The 15734-nt window shown below is 37.4% G+C and overlaps 2 protein-coding genes across 2 annotated transcripts; both read left to right on the forward strand.

Annotated features, from left to right (window-relative positions):
• Positions 1-79: 79 nt before the first annotated feature.
• On the forward strand, positions 80-11289 carry ccdc157 (coiled-coil domain containing 157). The gene is made up of 10 exons (XM_039671736.2): positions 80-327; positions 830-992; positions 1104-1466; positions 1796-2009; positions 2994-3071; positions 5014-5186; positions 5337-5513; positions 5602-5764; positions 9242-10563; positions 11130-11289. Exons 1-9 carry the CDS (start codon positions 80-82, stop codon positions 9586-9588), a joined length of 1926 nt encoding a protein of 641 aa, XP_039527670.2. The 3' UTR covers positions 9589-10563; positions 11130-11289.
• A 656-nt stretch (positions 11290-11945) lies between these two features.
• Positions 11946-14834, forward strand: LOC120479366 (uncharacterized). The gene is made up of 6 exons (XM_089119443.1): positions 11946-12329; positions 12687-12827; positions 12910-12956; positions 13084-13145; positions 13543-13666; positions 13996-14834. Exons 3-6 carry the CDS (start codon positions 12915-12917, stop codon positions 14674-14676), a joined length of 909 nt encoding a protein of 302 aa, XP_088975569.1. The 5' UTR covers positions 11946-12329; positions 12687-12827; positions 12910-12914; the 3' UTR covers positions 14677-14834.
• The last annotated feature ends 900 nt before the right edge of the window (positions 14835-15734 follow it).

The following is a 15734-nucleotide window of genomic DNA, read 5'->3' on the forward strand; positions in this document are numbered from 1 at the left end:
TGTATGGAGCTAATGCACATGTTCTTGTTACAAAACTAAAACGATTCCAGAAGAAACACATATTTTGGTCTGTTAAACAATGGCTCATCTGTTAGGCCGTCAGGACTGTATCGACAGTCTTCGGAGAGATCTTATTGATTTACAGGGAGCGGTGCTGGATGTTTTTTCTAAGACTGGACCAGTCCGTTTCCCTTCATGGAAGTTCCCCGACAAACTGTCATATAATCTGGATTTGGTCAGTCTTTTAGAAGAATATGATTATGTGGATGGTGAGGAGGAATTCAGTCAGCACTCCCACATAGTCCTTCTAGAGTTGCTGATGGACAGGTAGTCAACTTGTTGTGATTTGTGTAGCCTAGTTTTTTTTAAAGTAAAAAAAAAAAAAAATATATATATATATATATATATATATATATATATATATATATATATATATACACACAAATATTACAAATTAATATTTTCATTATAATTTTAATTTATAAATATTATGAAATACTACAATACAATACGTAGTTTAAAGATTTTTTTTAAAGTTTCTTATGCTAAATTTATACTTGATCGAAATAAAGTAAAAACAGCAACAATGTGAAATATTATTACATTTGAACTCTTATTACTCATAACTGTTTTATTTAAAATATTTAGCAAAGAATGATATTATTTATTGATGGCAGCCATTACTCCTTCAGTGTCTTATACGATCCTTCAGAAATCACTCTCATATGCTGATTTGGTGCAGCTGCTTAATACATTTGTGGGAACTGTCTTTTTTTCTTTTCTTTTTTTGCACATAAAATCATTATGTACATTTGTGTGTTTGTCCCAGATTAATGCTTCTTCTTCAGAGTTTCAACGTTCATACAGAGATGTTGCTTGAAAATCCGAGAGCTTTATCATCTGGTCAAAATGAATCATCTGTTTCCATCGGTCCTGTGGTCAAACGCTTCTGGAACAACCTACTTCAGCTCAGCAATCCACAAACACAACAGGTAAGAAACGTCTTGATAAAGACAAAACTAGGTGAAGACCTATCAACAATGACCCTTGCTTATAAACTCAATCATTAAACCGTGTGATCAATTGTATTTCACTTAAAACAGAGCACCTCAATTGCAAGTACCCATAAAACCACCTCAAGTACGCCAGATTCCTCTTCCCACTATGGACGAGCGTCCTCTAAAGGCTCCTGTGTGTCTCGGTCCGCTCACACTGTGAGCTGTCAGACGGTAGAGTCAGCCCTGGTGCCCTGTGAGGCCTGTGCTTGTGTTCAGACGGTGATGAAGGAGAGCAGTGATGCTCTAGTGTCTCTGTGCCGGTCTCTGGGTTTGCCTTGCTCCATGCAGAGCTTCCTGGAAGCTGTGGAGGAAACACAGCAGTTGGGCCGCTTGTCTGCATCGGACATTTCCCAATGGGCAAGTGAGCAGCGTAAGGATATGAGCCGTGTTGGGAAGCATGTTCTGGAGGTGAGGGACTTTTTTTGAAAGAAGTCTTAGTTTTATGCTCACCTAGACTGTATTTATTTGACCAAACACAGTAATATTGCTAAACATTATTATAATTTTATATAGCTGTTTTCTTTTTTAAATATATATTAAAATGTAATTTATTCCTGTGATGGTAAAGCTGAATTCTCCAGTCTTCAGTGTCACATGATTCTTCAGATAATCATTCTATTATGCTGATTTGGTGCTCAATTATTATTATTTCAACTGAAAAAGCGAATTATTCCAAACTTTTGACCTGTTGTGTATTTCCTGATTTGATTTTTATAACTATTCTTTTTCAATCGGAGGTGAGAGAAACTGTTGAGCCACTGAAAAAGAAGCTGAAAGAGACAGAGATGGAGCGAGAGAAGCTGAGAAAACAGCTATCAGAGACGGTCAGAAGAGAGAAGGAGGAGAGGAGGAAGATGGAGGAGAAGTGTGAGCGCAGAATGCAGGAGGTGAAGGTCAAGGGAGAGGAAGCAGTAAGGAGGCTAAAGGAGGAGCAGGAGGAGTTAAAGAGAGGTGACACCCTTTTTAAGAGCCTTAAAGGGTTAGTTCACCCAAAAATGAAAATTAAGTCATTAATTAATCACCCCCATGCTGTACCAACCCCGTAAGACCTTCGTTCATCTTCGGAACACAAATAAAGATATTTTTGATTAAATTTGAGAGCTGGATCAGTCCTACATAGACAGCCTGAGGGACTGCCTCTTGACGGCCCAGAAAGTCATTAAAAGAAAAGGTTTAAATATTCCATGTGCCTACAGTGGCTCAACTATAACTTTATCAAGCGACGAGACTACTTTTTGTGCGAAAAAAAACGTAAATAACGACTTTATTCGACTTTCCATTACTTCCTTATGGGCGCATGCGCGAGAACTGAGACGAGACCGTTCTTCTTCGACTACTTTTTGTTACCGGCTGCTCACCGCTTAGGAGTTTTACCGCCCCCTACCGTATAAGATGACGTACTGATATAGCCGGAGGCGCAAAACGTTCTGTTTACAAGCAGTACATCAGCTTATACGGTAGGGGGCGGTAAAACTCCTAAGCGGTGAGCAGCCGGTGACAAAAAGTAGTCGAAGAAGAACGGTCTCGTCTCAGTTCTCGCGCATGCGCCCATAAGGAAGTAATGGAAAGTCGAATAAAGTAGTTATTTACGTTTTTTTTCGCACAAAAAGTAGTCTCGTCGCTTGATAAAGTTATAGTTGAGCCACTGTAGGCACATGGAATATTTAAACCTTTTCTTTTAATGACTTTCTGGGCCGTCAAGAGGCAGTCCCTCAGGCTGTCTATGTAGGACTGATCCAGCTCTCAGATTCAATCAAAAATATCTTTATTTGTGTTCCGAAGATGAACGAAGGTCTTACGGGGTTGGTACAGCATGGGGGTGAGTAATTAATGACTTAATTTTCATTTTTGGGTGAACTAACCCTTTAACTCATATCTGAAACTTATTGTATAACGTTTAATGCAGTTCATGTTAACAATAATTTGCTTTCTCAGGTGTGATGTTATTAGAGGACAAAAATTCTGAACTCACAGCAGAACTGAATTTGCAGACAGAAGCAAAACAAAGTCTTGGTAAGCAGGACGTCATTATAAAACTACTGGCCAGCTGTTTCTACTACCACTAACTGTCCACAAAAATGGAATTGTAATAAAATCCTTAAAAATCTTTTCTTTTCTTTTTTTCTCCTTTATTTTTGAGCTTATCATAGTCATCAATACATTGATTTATGTTTCTCTTAACTATTAGTAAATACCGTATATGGAATAATACAGGACAGGGGTTTTCAAAGGTATGGATGTTAAAGGGATACTCCACTTTTTTTTTTTTTTTTTTTGGAAATAGGCTCAATTTACAACTCCCCCAGAGTTAAACAGTTGAGTTTTACTGTTTTTGAATCCATTCAGGCGATTTTCTGATATTTAGAAGAATATCAATAACCAGGCTGTTTCTGGTCCCATTGACTTCCATAGTAGGAAAAATATATATACTATGGAAGTCAATGAGACCAGAAACTGCCTGGTTACTGATATTCTTCTAAATATCAGAAAATCTGCTGAATGGATTAGAAAATGGTAATCCTCAACAGTTTAACTCTGAGCGAGTTGTAAAATGAGCCTATTTCCAAAAAAAGTGGAGTATCCCTTTAAGGATCCATACATTTGGATCCATACCCCCTTCTTAAAATGCAATGACAACTTTTTAATAAATATATTTATTTTGATATATACTGTATATATACACTCACCGGCCACTTTATTAGGTGCAATGCAAATATCTATATACCAACCACATGGCAGCAATTTAATGCATTCAGGGGCCGTTTACACGACAATGTTTTAAACTAAAAACAGAAAACTTTTTATTCATTTTGGCCGTTCATTTACACAACAGCAGCGTTTTGGGGGCCTGAAAAAGGTAACTTTTGAAAATGGGTTTCAAAGTCTTTTAATGTGATACCGCTATCATCTCCGTGTAAACGACAAAAACGTGAATTTGTGCACTTGCATATGACATGTTCAGTTTAAGTTGGAACTGAGCATAGGAATGGGCAGGAAAGCTGATTTAAAATGACTTTGAATGTGGCACTGTTGTTGGTGGAGTATTTCAGAATGAAACTGCTAATTTACTGGGAATTTTACACACGACCATCTCTAGGGTTTACAGAGAGCGGCCCGAAAAAGATAAAATATTCAGTGAGCAGCAGTTCTGTGGGCAAAAATGCCTGGTTGATGCCAGAGGTCAGAGGAGAATGGCCCGACTGGTTTGAGTTAAAAGAAAGAAAACAGTAACACACTGTGCTGGAACAGGAGATTCGCATCATGGATGTGCAGCCGGCAGACCTGCAGCAACTGCATGATGTTATCATGTCAATATGGACTAAAATCTCTGAGGAACCATCAGCACCTTCTGTAGCAGGAAGAAAAAGGCAGTTCTGAAGGCAAAACAGGGTCCAACCCGATGCTAGCAAGGTGTGCCTAAAAAGTGGCTTGTAAATGTGCATTTTCAGCATTAAATAATCAAGAAAAAATCCAAATATTAAAGTGATGTATAAAACTGAAGAACATTTAATAAAAAATTTAATTTAATTCAAATGATTTGCTCTATTTAAAGTAAATGTAAAATCATCTTTAAACATATATTGCCTTACATCTCAGTGAGCAAGAAGGAACTTAATACAAACTGTTATTGAAAATATGTACGTCGTAAGGAAGGATAGATAACCTATAACAAATGTTTAAAGCATAGTTTAAAACTATGACTGTCAATAGAATAAAATATAATATAACAATTGTGATTAATCTAGAAAATAATAAAACATCTAATTCTATAAATGTGTTAAAAAATATTGCATTAAACAATTTTAATATCTTGTCCTTGACAGCCCTAATAAATACTTGTAGAATATATTACCGTATTGTAGAATTTTCTCTCATTTTGGGAATAATGTGCCAAAGTCCTACAAGATTGATTTTGTCATGATATAAGGAATGGGTTACTTTTTTTTTTCAATAGAATGTGAGAGGGCTGCACTACAGGATCAAGTTCATCACCTGCATAATTCACTAGACACCATGTTAAAAGAGGTGGAGGAGAGCAGGACAAACCTGGAGAAGGAGCTCAGAAGTACACAGACACTGTTAGACAAAGAAAGCGCCAAAAACCACAGTGTGCAACGCCAGCATGAGGTGTGTCAGTGTGATTACTGTGATAATTATTATAATATTCAAATCAACAAGAACAACTTTAACAATGTTACTTCAATAACATGATATTCAATGAAGAAAACAGTACTGAGCTGGACTTGATTTCATCTAATTTGGTCATTGTGTGCACAGGCTCTTCAGGTGAAGCAGACAGCTCTCCGGAAGCATCTGGATGTGCTGGTTCAGCAGACTGAGGATCTACATAACAGTCTGGAAGAATGTGAGGATGAAAAAGCTGATCTCGCCAACAAACTCGCAGAGATCATACAAGAAAGAGACACACTTCAGGAGCAACTCATTCAGCAGCAGGTAAACATCTAAAGTCAAAAATATTGGAAATGAATCAGCCCGACTACATTAGGTCACAGCAACTAAATAAGAGTTTCTTTCTCTGCAGTCTCGGTGTAGTTCACTGTGTATTGAGAAGCAAAGGCAGCAGACACAAATCACAGAACTGGAGGAGAGTATGTCTCATCTGAAAGAGATGCTGGAAGAAGCTGCTCATAGAGAGCGGATACTGGTGGCCTTTCCTGAGCTGAGTCCACAAGCAGCACCACAGAGTGAGTAACTCTGCCCACTCCTGCCTCTTAAAGTTCACAGGAAACCCTAGTTGCAATAGTCTTTTATTCCCTATTGTAATATATATGAGTGAAACGGCTTTTCGAAGAAGAAAACATGTTGGATGGGACTTGATTTTGCCCATTGGGAATTGTTTGGAATGTTGTGGTTTGCTATTGCTGTGAGTGACAGGCCGTCCCGTCCTCATGCCGGTAAACACAACACATCCTCATCATCAGAAGAGATGTCACTGCAAGTGAAATAAGAAGTTAGTTTGATTAAAGATTGCAAGGGCACATGCATTTAAAAATAATAGTAATGTGCACAGATAAATCATTTATAATACATTATTGCAATACTGAAATATTCCATAAAAAAACAAGAATTGTCCATTTTGATTGAATGGTGACTTTAAAGGAACACTCCGACTTTTTGGGACTTTAGCCTATTCACCTTACCCCCCAGAGTTAGATAAGTCCATACATACCTGTTTCATCTCCGTGCGTGCTATAAGTCTGTTTGACGCACCCACCGCTAGCCTAGCTTAGCACAAAGACTGGATGTGAGTGGTTGCAGCTTTCATACTAATCCAAATGAGTGACAAAATAACGCAAACGTTTTCCTATTTACATGTTGTGGTTTGTATAGTCACAGAGTGTGCAAATATCAAGGCCATATGAGACACAGACATCATTTAACCGTATAAATACTATATTTTCTGAAGGCGAAGCACTGCTACTTGGGCAGAGTGATAACCATCACCTGAGACGCACCGTGACGAGGAGCAGTTCGCTCAGTGTTTGGGTAACAGAGTCAGCAATTACTAACGTTAGATAGAAAAGCATAGTTTATCATGGGTGTTTGCTTTATTGTATGAGCTGTGACAATAAACAGGGGAGACCAGGTAATACAGTACCATGTTTCATTGATTTCCAACCAAAAACGCACCCAGATTTATAAATATCACATGAATAAATAATTAATATTACAGGAATCAATATATTTTAAATGCAATTTATTAGCTGAACCAAATGTATTCAACAGTATATAATATACAGTAAAATTGCATTACTATAGGATAGAATAAGGGGAAAGTAATAGCACAAATTGTTTTTGCAAAATGAACTCACAGCCTATCGTACCCTTTTGCACGCTCAAGTTCGTTATTTCCATAGTTATTTCAAATTTAGGCTACTAGGCGCGCCGCGCGCAGGGTGCAAGTTCAACACGGTGAACGCACTCGTTTTTTTCCCAAGCGCGTCCGCACCGCATCAAGATAAAAACATATTCATACCCTAATCATATAATAGTGTCACTAACGTTACATTAGCTCTGGCTAAAGGCACTGTTACAGTACGTCATCTAAAAACATAACGGAACACTAACCTCAGCCGCAGGTGATCCACTTGTCCTGTCTGTGCTATCGATGGGATGGCCGTATCCTTCAGCACATTATGGTCCGTGTGGCAAATTCCATTTTTTCAAAATAGTCGTCCATTGAAATGTACCGAGCAAACATAATGTCCCTTGATAATCTATTTAGGTGTGTTTGAATAAATATCCAGAGTAAGTTAGCCATTTCTTCATCCAGTCAGCGTTTTTAGTTGGAATTCTGTGAAACATGGTTACCTCCCCTGTTTACTGTCGCAGCTATTTACAATAGAGCGAAAACCCATGACTGTAAACTACGCTTTTACTATTTATAAATTGCTGACTCTGTTACCCAAACACTGAGCGAATTCTCCGCTCCTCACCACGGCGTGTCTCCGGTGATGCGGTTATTACTCCGCCAAAGCAGCAGTGCTTCGCCTTCAGAGAATAATTCCCAGGTTTTATACGGTTAAAAGATGTCTGTGTCTCACTTGACTTTGTTATTTGTACATTCTGTGACTATACAAATCACAACATGTAAATAGGAAAACGTTTGCGTTATTTTGCCACTCATTTGGATTAGTATGAAAGCTGCAACCATTCACATCCAGTCTTTGTGCTAAGCTAGGCTAGCGGTGGGTGCGTCAAACAGACTTATAGCACGCACGGAGATGAAAAAGGTATATATGGACTTATCTAACTCTGGGGGGTAAGGTGATTAGGCTAAAGTCCCAAAAAGTCGGAGTGTTCCTTTAAGTTGAGGCAATTTCTTATTCCAGGCCAGAATTCATTAAAGAAGGCAGTGGATATTTATAAATTTAGGTGCTATTTACAGTGAGAGCAAGCAATGGTAGATACATTTACATTTAATCATTTAGCAGACGCTTTTATCCAAAGCTTTTTTTACAGGTGAAACTCAAAAAATGGTAATATCGTGCAAAAAGTTACAGCTTATGAAAATCCCAAATTCAAAATCTCAAAATCGAATCAAAAAATAGAATATTACATGAAATCAATAAAAAGGTTTTTAAATACAGAAATGTTGGCCCTCTGAAAAGTATAATCATGCATATGTATAAAGTTATATATAATCAATATATTAGTTTCACCTTTTAATTTGAATTACTGAAATACATTAACTTTAGCAAAATATTTTTTGAGTTTCACCTGAATATTAATTGCATTATTAATAGCATTTTTAATAGTATCCATAGCAATACGTGTGTGTGCATGTGCCAAATGTCCCCACAAGGATAGTAATACCCCAGTACATTTTGACTTTATGGGGACACTTTTTTGTATCCTCATGAGGAAAACAGCTTATAAATCATAAGAAATCTAGAAATGCAGACAGTTTTCTGTGATGGGGTTAGGGTTATTGTAAGGGGAATCATTCTAAAAATAATTACATCTACGAGAAACCCTATATAACCAGCTATATTTAAAATAGTTAAAGCCATTTTACAACCCAACACTTTGTCTTTTTGTAAGCTTGTGACTCACCTCGTTGCTGATTGGTTTGGTTCACGGCTTATAACTTTTTAACTAAGAGTTTTCTTTCAAATTACCTATGGGCAAAATGAATGGGACAAATTCCAGAACTAAGGCTGGTAAAAAAGTGGGTGCTGTCTAAATAAATGGCACAAAACATACACTGATTCGGCCTGATTCAGAAAAAAAAAAGAACTCATCAACCATGCGAATGGTCGAAGCATGACAACGGTGCCCAATTCCCAGAAGAAAGACTCCAGTGAGTCGGCTATTTTTAGTGAATCAAAACAGTAGTAACATAGTCTGATTTGTGAATTTGCAAGACTAATAGCTTACATTTTTAAACGCATATAGCTTACAATTGTGCTATGTTTAGGCCTATGCAGGTGCATATTTGTCATTTTATAAAAATAAAAGAATAAAAGAAATATGTTACCACATTTTATTATTGTTATTTGATACATAATTAAGGCCAATTGTTACATCACATTTATGTTTTCTCTCTTGAAAGAATGTAAAACCTTTTGAAATTCTGTATAAACAACCCCTGTTGTTAAATGTTGTGTGATTCCCAGCCCTACCTGCCACTTACAACTGGTTCTCTATGTGTGTCACAGCTACAGGTGATGTGATGTGTGATATGGAGCAGCAGCTGAAGGCAAACTCATTGAGGATCAGGGTTCTGCAGCAGGAGAACGTCTCCCTGAGCAACAGTCTAGACAGACTGAAGGACAGAGAGGAAAAACAAAGATCTTCAGTAGTAGTAGAGATGGACAGGAGCAGAGAAGCTGCAGCGATGGGACCCTCGGAGAGCTCTAGCACCTCCTCTCCCACCTCCCCTTTATCTATTCTTCATCATCAGACTCTCTCCCTCTCTCTCCATCAAGATGTGGAAGAAAGATACAAGAACATTCGTCAGGCTGCTCGCATCCGGTCTGCAGGAACACGCCGCAGAAGGAAGTGATGTCACTTAAGTCACTTAAGAGAATGGTCTTATGTGGTGTTCATTTGAGTGGCGTTGACCTTACAATGGACATTTGGCATTTTACGAAGGTTGCACAATGAACAACAACAAGCAACAATGTTGTATGATCTGGATCTTCAAATCCCATGCTGTTCAGCAACTGGGTTGAAAAATATTGTTGCTTGTAAATATGTCAACCCAAAAAAGATGTGATTCTGGCTGACTTTTTCAAGATAATTCAGGTTTTGTCAGGTTTTATCTGAAAAAATAATTCAGGTTTTGTCAGTATCACACTGATTGTGAACACACACTGATGCACACATACGCGCGCACGCACACACGCGCACACACACACACGCACGCACGCACGCACACACACACAGGTTCCCAGGCCCCAGGTTAAAAAAGGAACCTTAAAAAATTGAGAAAGTAAATTTCCTCACTCTTATGCCCTTCTGCTCCAAGTTTTAATTTTCTTTAAAAACAACAACATTATTGACCACTATACTTTTACAGGTGAATATTGATCAAAACGAAAGTAAAAATCTACTGTACCTGCTCGTCTTGCGTCATACTTTCCGTATTGTGTTTGACTTTGATTGGCTCCCGGCCTCCCGCGCTAGATTTGAATCTAACTGTATCAAGGGAGAGATAGGATGACGGAAGGGGCTCGGGGCTGGACCAGATGTCTATGGGCTGGACCACTTGATATTTGTAAATCTATATACATTTCCGTGACATATCATGGCCATTATGTTGGTCCATTTATATGACATGCAACGTCGAAAACATTTGAAGTATTTTTTGTAACCAGCCAGACATGAAGGGCATGTTTTTTGAGGCACCATAGGTGTGGATGGAGGAATCGCGTGTGTGCATGAGTGCGGGTTTCTCTAGAATTTTAAAGCTCTCGTTTTGTATTGATTTATCAATTGGCTTTAGTTTCATTCGTATGCTGTGAATTCTGCGCAAAACGTGAGTATACATTTTCTAACAATGAACAAACAGATTTAGCTAGAATTAAATGTATCATCTTATCGACAAATGTTGCAAAGCTTAACTAACAAGTTAGTTTGCTTTTTTTCCTGCAAGTCTTTCTTCCCCCAATGTTTGAATATGCACGGACTTTGTGATGTACTATACGTGCCCTTGATTATCACAGGAAACAGAAATAAACGGAAACAGAAAGTTATTTTAAAACAATCCATTTTGTGTATAGCAGCAACGATAAATGTGCACTATACTAATACTTACCTGGCTAATTATTAACTAAAACGTCATGTATCTGCAGTGCGCAAAATATTTAAATGGCTCAGTTAGCTATCATTTGAGAATTACACATTGTTTTAGTTATATATGGTATAATATGGTATAGCCTAATCTAATTTGTCATTTTTAATTAGCCAGATATTTACGTACACAAAATCATAGTGGATTTCCTTTCTCCTATAATAATGTCGTAAGATCATTACAACATTATAGAGGTTTATTAATTTTGTTAATTTATTAATTATGGGTTTTGTAATATTTTCCTTTATCAGGTCTGCTGAATTAACACAAAAGACGTCCCAAAACGTCAGTTATATGACGTCTTGGGATGAGACCGGGTTGGCTGAATATGTAGACTCGCTGCTCCTCACTCATAAAGTCAGCAGGCTCTTTGAGGAGGATCTGAAGTCAAAGTCCATCAGATTAAAATGAAGAGAAATTCTGTTAAAAGATCTAAAACCAAACAATCATCAGCAAAAAGGAGATGCCTGAATAAAAGGTCCAAAGGTAAGTTCAATTTATTTAAACACCTAAACAGCACAAAAACTACAGGCTGCCATCCCATGTTAATCTTGAGTAGTTACCTGTTCATAGCACTGTTGTTCTGAAGCACTGGAGTACTCAACTCATTTTTATTTCTTATTGCGGGTTTCCTAGATGACAATTAAAGGCTAATCAAGATGTGGCCACATTTACAATTGCTCTGCAAAATTTCAGTCATTCAATGGGAATCCATGTGATCTGGAATTTCTTGTACAAAGTTGCTGCACCTTTCCAACAGAAAGCTGTTTGTTGCTTATAGTTTGAAAGGGACTATTGTGTGACTGAGTGGTGCTTTATGCATTGCTATTGACAATAAACCTTTTTCGGCTTTAAAACTGAAATGTGAAATGTGTGCAAACTGCATATTAAATATTTCATTGAATTCATATTCTTAAAATGTCAAGCTGTTTATAATGTCTCCATCCTCTATTTGTTTTTCCACGTCTCTCCTGTTGAAGCGGACCCAGAATCAGAAAACAAACCCCCTTGCCCAAGTCCAGTGCAAAATAAATCTGGTAAGGAACTGTAAAACTGTAAGTTGAATATAGGTGTCATTTGAGACATTGGTGTCATGATCCTGGCTCGTTCTCTGTCTCCCCCTGCTGGATATTCGTTCACTCACTCACCCACTTGCCGCTTTCACTTTCATTACTGACAGCTGTTATCACTTTTCATTAGGCTCATCTCTCTCCACCTGTCTCCTGTTCCCCCCCTCATTATCTTGGCTTTTTCTTACCTTCTCTTCCTTGTCTTGTTGTCAGTTTGTTCGTAAGTTTCTATGCGTGCATCTGTCTAAAGTCCAGTCCTGTCTAGAAGCATATCTCTGATTACTTCGAGTGTTATTCTGTGTCCATGCGATATACTTCCAGAACCATACCTGCTAGGAGTCTGAGGCTGTGTTCCTTCTCCATGCTCGCTATCCCGGCCCTGTGAGTTTCTGGGTCCCAACTGTTCCAGCTCTCTGCTCTTCTTTGCCTGAACCACAGAGGGAGTTTTCTGTTCAAGTTCGACTGCCTGTTCTACAGGAGCCTTCTGTCGCTGTTTAATATTATTCCTCTGTTACAAGTTACCTGTGGTCATCCTGCCATTGCTATTAAAAGAGCTGTGATTGTCGCCCTCGCTTCTGAGTCCTCTCTAAATCCATCACAATTGGATCATTTAGTTGATTTTCAACTTAAATTAATTTAACATACAACTCAATCATGGGTCAAGTCTACAGCATTATCATTATGTTAACAATCAGTTTTTGACAGGTCATTTCTGTTTTTGTTTCTAATTTCTATCAGCAAGGGACCATGCAAGGACAATTTTAGCTCCTACTCCTTCACGTCTGAATGTCACCGCTTCAGCGGATCATGGAAGTCCAGTCAGTGCTCCAACAATTAGCCAGACCAGAGTGAAAGGAGACTTAACTATAAATCAAAACTGTAAGTTTTTTTTTTTTTGCTAGCTGATTTGTAAAACATATATCATAAGATATCTATAGAAAATAATACTATGCCTCTTTAGTTACAATGGTTTTGCAGAAGCCCTCTGATGATTATCCTTTTGCTGAGGTAAGTGAAATGTCTTAAAGACTTTTATTGTTAATAATACATATTTGAAACTTCACCTCATGAAACTGTATTTGAAAATATTAGTGGCATAAATATAACTCCCTTTATTCCTTTCTTTCTGAATTAGAATCACTCAGATGGGGGGAAATATAATGAATATCAAAATCTTCCTTCACCGAACACTAAACAGTACGTAACTTAAAGTCAATTGCATTCGGGTGTGCAGGAAAATGCAGGAAATTAACTTAATAGGTAACCAGTGTAGAGATGATAAAACTGGTTTTAAATTATCAAATTTTCTTGACCTAGTAAGAACTCTTAACAGCTGCATTTGGTCTAATTATAAATTGTTTATTGAGGATGCAGAACAACCAGCTAGTTACTGCAGTAAAGTTAAACTGCTTGCATTACTTGCTTTGACACGTGAAAACAAACCTTTTATTTCAAATGTTTACAAGTGAATAAAAGCCCAGTAAAAGTTTCATAGTTTGTATAGTCTTTACATTTTAATTACAATAATAATGAGCAAAGAATTAAAAAAAATATATATAATAATGAATTCCAATCTTTTAACTTTTTCTTGTAGGGTTCTTCAAAAATGTAAAAGCTCTCAGCGCTTACATCATCAGAGACGCTTGTCCTTCAATTGTCAGGAGCAACCGACATTAACTCTTGCAGAGGTGAAAAAGAACACAAATCACCTAAGAGAGGTTAGTAAACAAGTAGCATATTTTGATTTCTTATCATTTGGCTTTTTACCCACTACAATAGTTTGGAATATTAAGATTCTTGTTGAAAGAAGTTGTTGAAAGAGGTCTCTTGTGATTACCAAGGCTGCATTCGTTTGATACGCAATACAGTAAAAACTATTTAAAATAACTAAGATAAATATTTTAAAATGTTATTTATTCTTGTGATGGCAAAGCTGATTTTTCAACATCATTACTCCAGTCTTCAGTGTCTCATGATCCTTCAGAAATCATTCTAATATGCTGATTTTCTTTTCTTTGAAGTCTAAATAATATCATTTTAATTTTAGATTACTGTAATTGGAAAGATCTTGGAGAATCTGCCAGCAATCAACAACATCCTACCTGATGAAGAAGGGATGCAATATTCTCATCACACCCTCTATGATAACACAGCAAAAGTTCCCTTGAGTTTAGCAGATAGATTTCCTGTAACCCTCAATCAGTGGTATATATTTAAAAGTCTTTCCATCTGTGACTTTGGCAAAGGAAATGTACTCTGTTCCACCGAACCTACAACGCTGGAGCCATTTACTCCTTCAGAAGACAATTTACAAGAACCTGAAGAGACAAGCATCTCAGGGCTTGTCACTGAAGTCTTACTGAACTTTGAATATTTTTGTTCATGCGGTGCCACTCTCTCTCTCTCAAATTCAAAATTCCTTATTAAATGCAAGAAGTGCAGAAAAAGCTGCAGGTGTGACAGAGTTCAAAACCGAGCCAAGGCCAATGTAACCATCAAACAGCTCAATGGAACAGAGCAGAGAGTGGTGTTAAATGATACACTGCTGCACTCCATTGTCAGCTTCAAGAGAGAGGGATACTGTGACAGTCAGCTGCTAGAGGAGCGTCTGCTGAGAGTAGAGAGGATGACTTTAGTCTGTGTGGATGATGAGCCTCGCTGTGTGCAAATAGAAGCAAAGGATGTGTCAAAATCACTTTTTTCGAAGGTGAAATGCTGTTTGTTATGAAGCCTTGTCTATTAAAGGTGCAGTAAGTGATTTCTAAAAAAAAAACGCTGTTGAAAGTGTTGAAACCAAACACCACAACAGACTTTTATCCAATCAGCAGTAGGAGGCCGATACACTCATGATGGGGGAGGAGAGAGAGTGAGCAAGAGGGAGATTTGTATCGAATTAATTTTGAGCCAATAAAAATGAACGTAACTTTTCAAGAAACGAATGAAAATATAAATTGAAACTGAATAAAATATCTCTGAAACTGAAAAAGAATGAACCGCAAGCAATTTTTTTGACTTTGTTTTTAATACACTACATGTTTTGCTAACTATTCCTCATATTTCGTTTACTGATCTACACTTACAAATGCGCTTCCAGAGTTTTCATTTACGCTTCTGAAGTTTTCGTTTACACTCCCTGAGTTTGCGTTCGCTGTTCTGACACAAATCTCTCGTGGGGGCAGGGCTAGTAGCAGTGTATTCTCATTGGCTACTGAGTTTTTGATTGACAGCTTCTTGACCTGGAAGTGAAGACGTCAGTGAGTGTTGTGTTTACACGTTTGGATGTGAGCGTCTGTAAGCGTAGCTTTCTATTTCATTTAGGTGATATTAAGTTTATTTCTTTATTTATTTACTGCTACACTATATTGTTGATATGATTTCTTATAGAAGGAATAGTACAGACAAATGATATAATTTGTCATCGTCGATATCAGAATACTGGATAGCATAGGCTACTCGTGGTAAGTCTGATTGTTTTTATTTTTTATTATTAATTAATACTAAACTAATACTAATTATAATACAGTTCTTGCTTTTTCAGGTGGAGAGGCATATTAGAGCTCAGTGAGAGCCCATAACATTATACAGCAGTGTTGTCTTGATTTAATTGGTAAGTTGTTAGCCCAATCATTCTTGTTTATCTAACGTTATATACGGTTACAGTCTTCGATTAGATCATATTTGCTTCAATTAGATCATATTTCCCCTCTGCCACCCCAAACAACATTGTGCTAGAGTACTGTACAGTATCTGTAGTGTAGCCTACAGTACAAAATGTACTGTATCAGA

This window comes from Pimephales promelas, chromosome 14, assembly GCF_988280905.1.
Source record: "Pimephales promelas chromosome 14, fPimPro1.hap1.1, whole genome shotgun sequence".
In the NCBI taxonomy this organism is placed as follows: domain Eukaryota; kingdom Metazoa; phylum Chordata; class Actinopteri; order Cypriniformes; family Leuciscidae; genus Pimephales; species Pimephales promelas.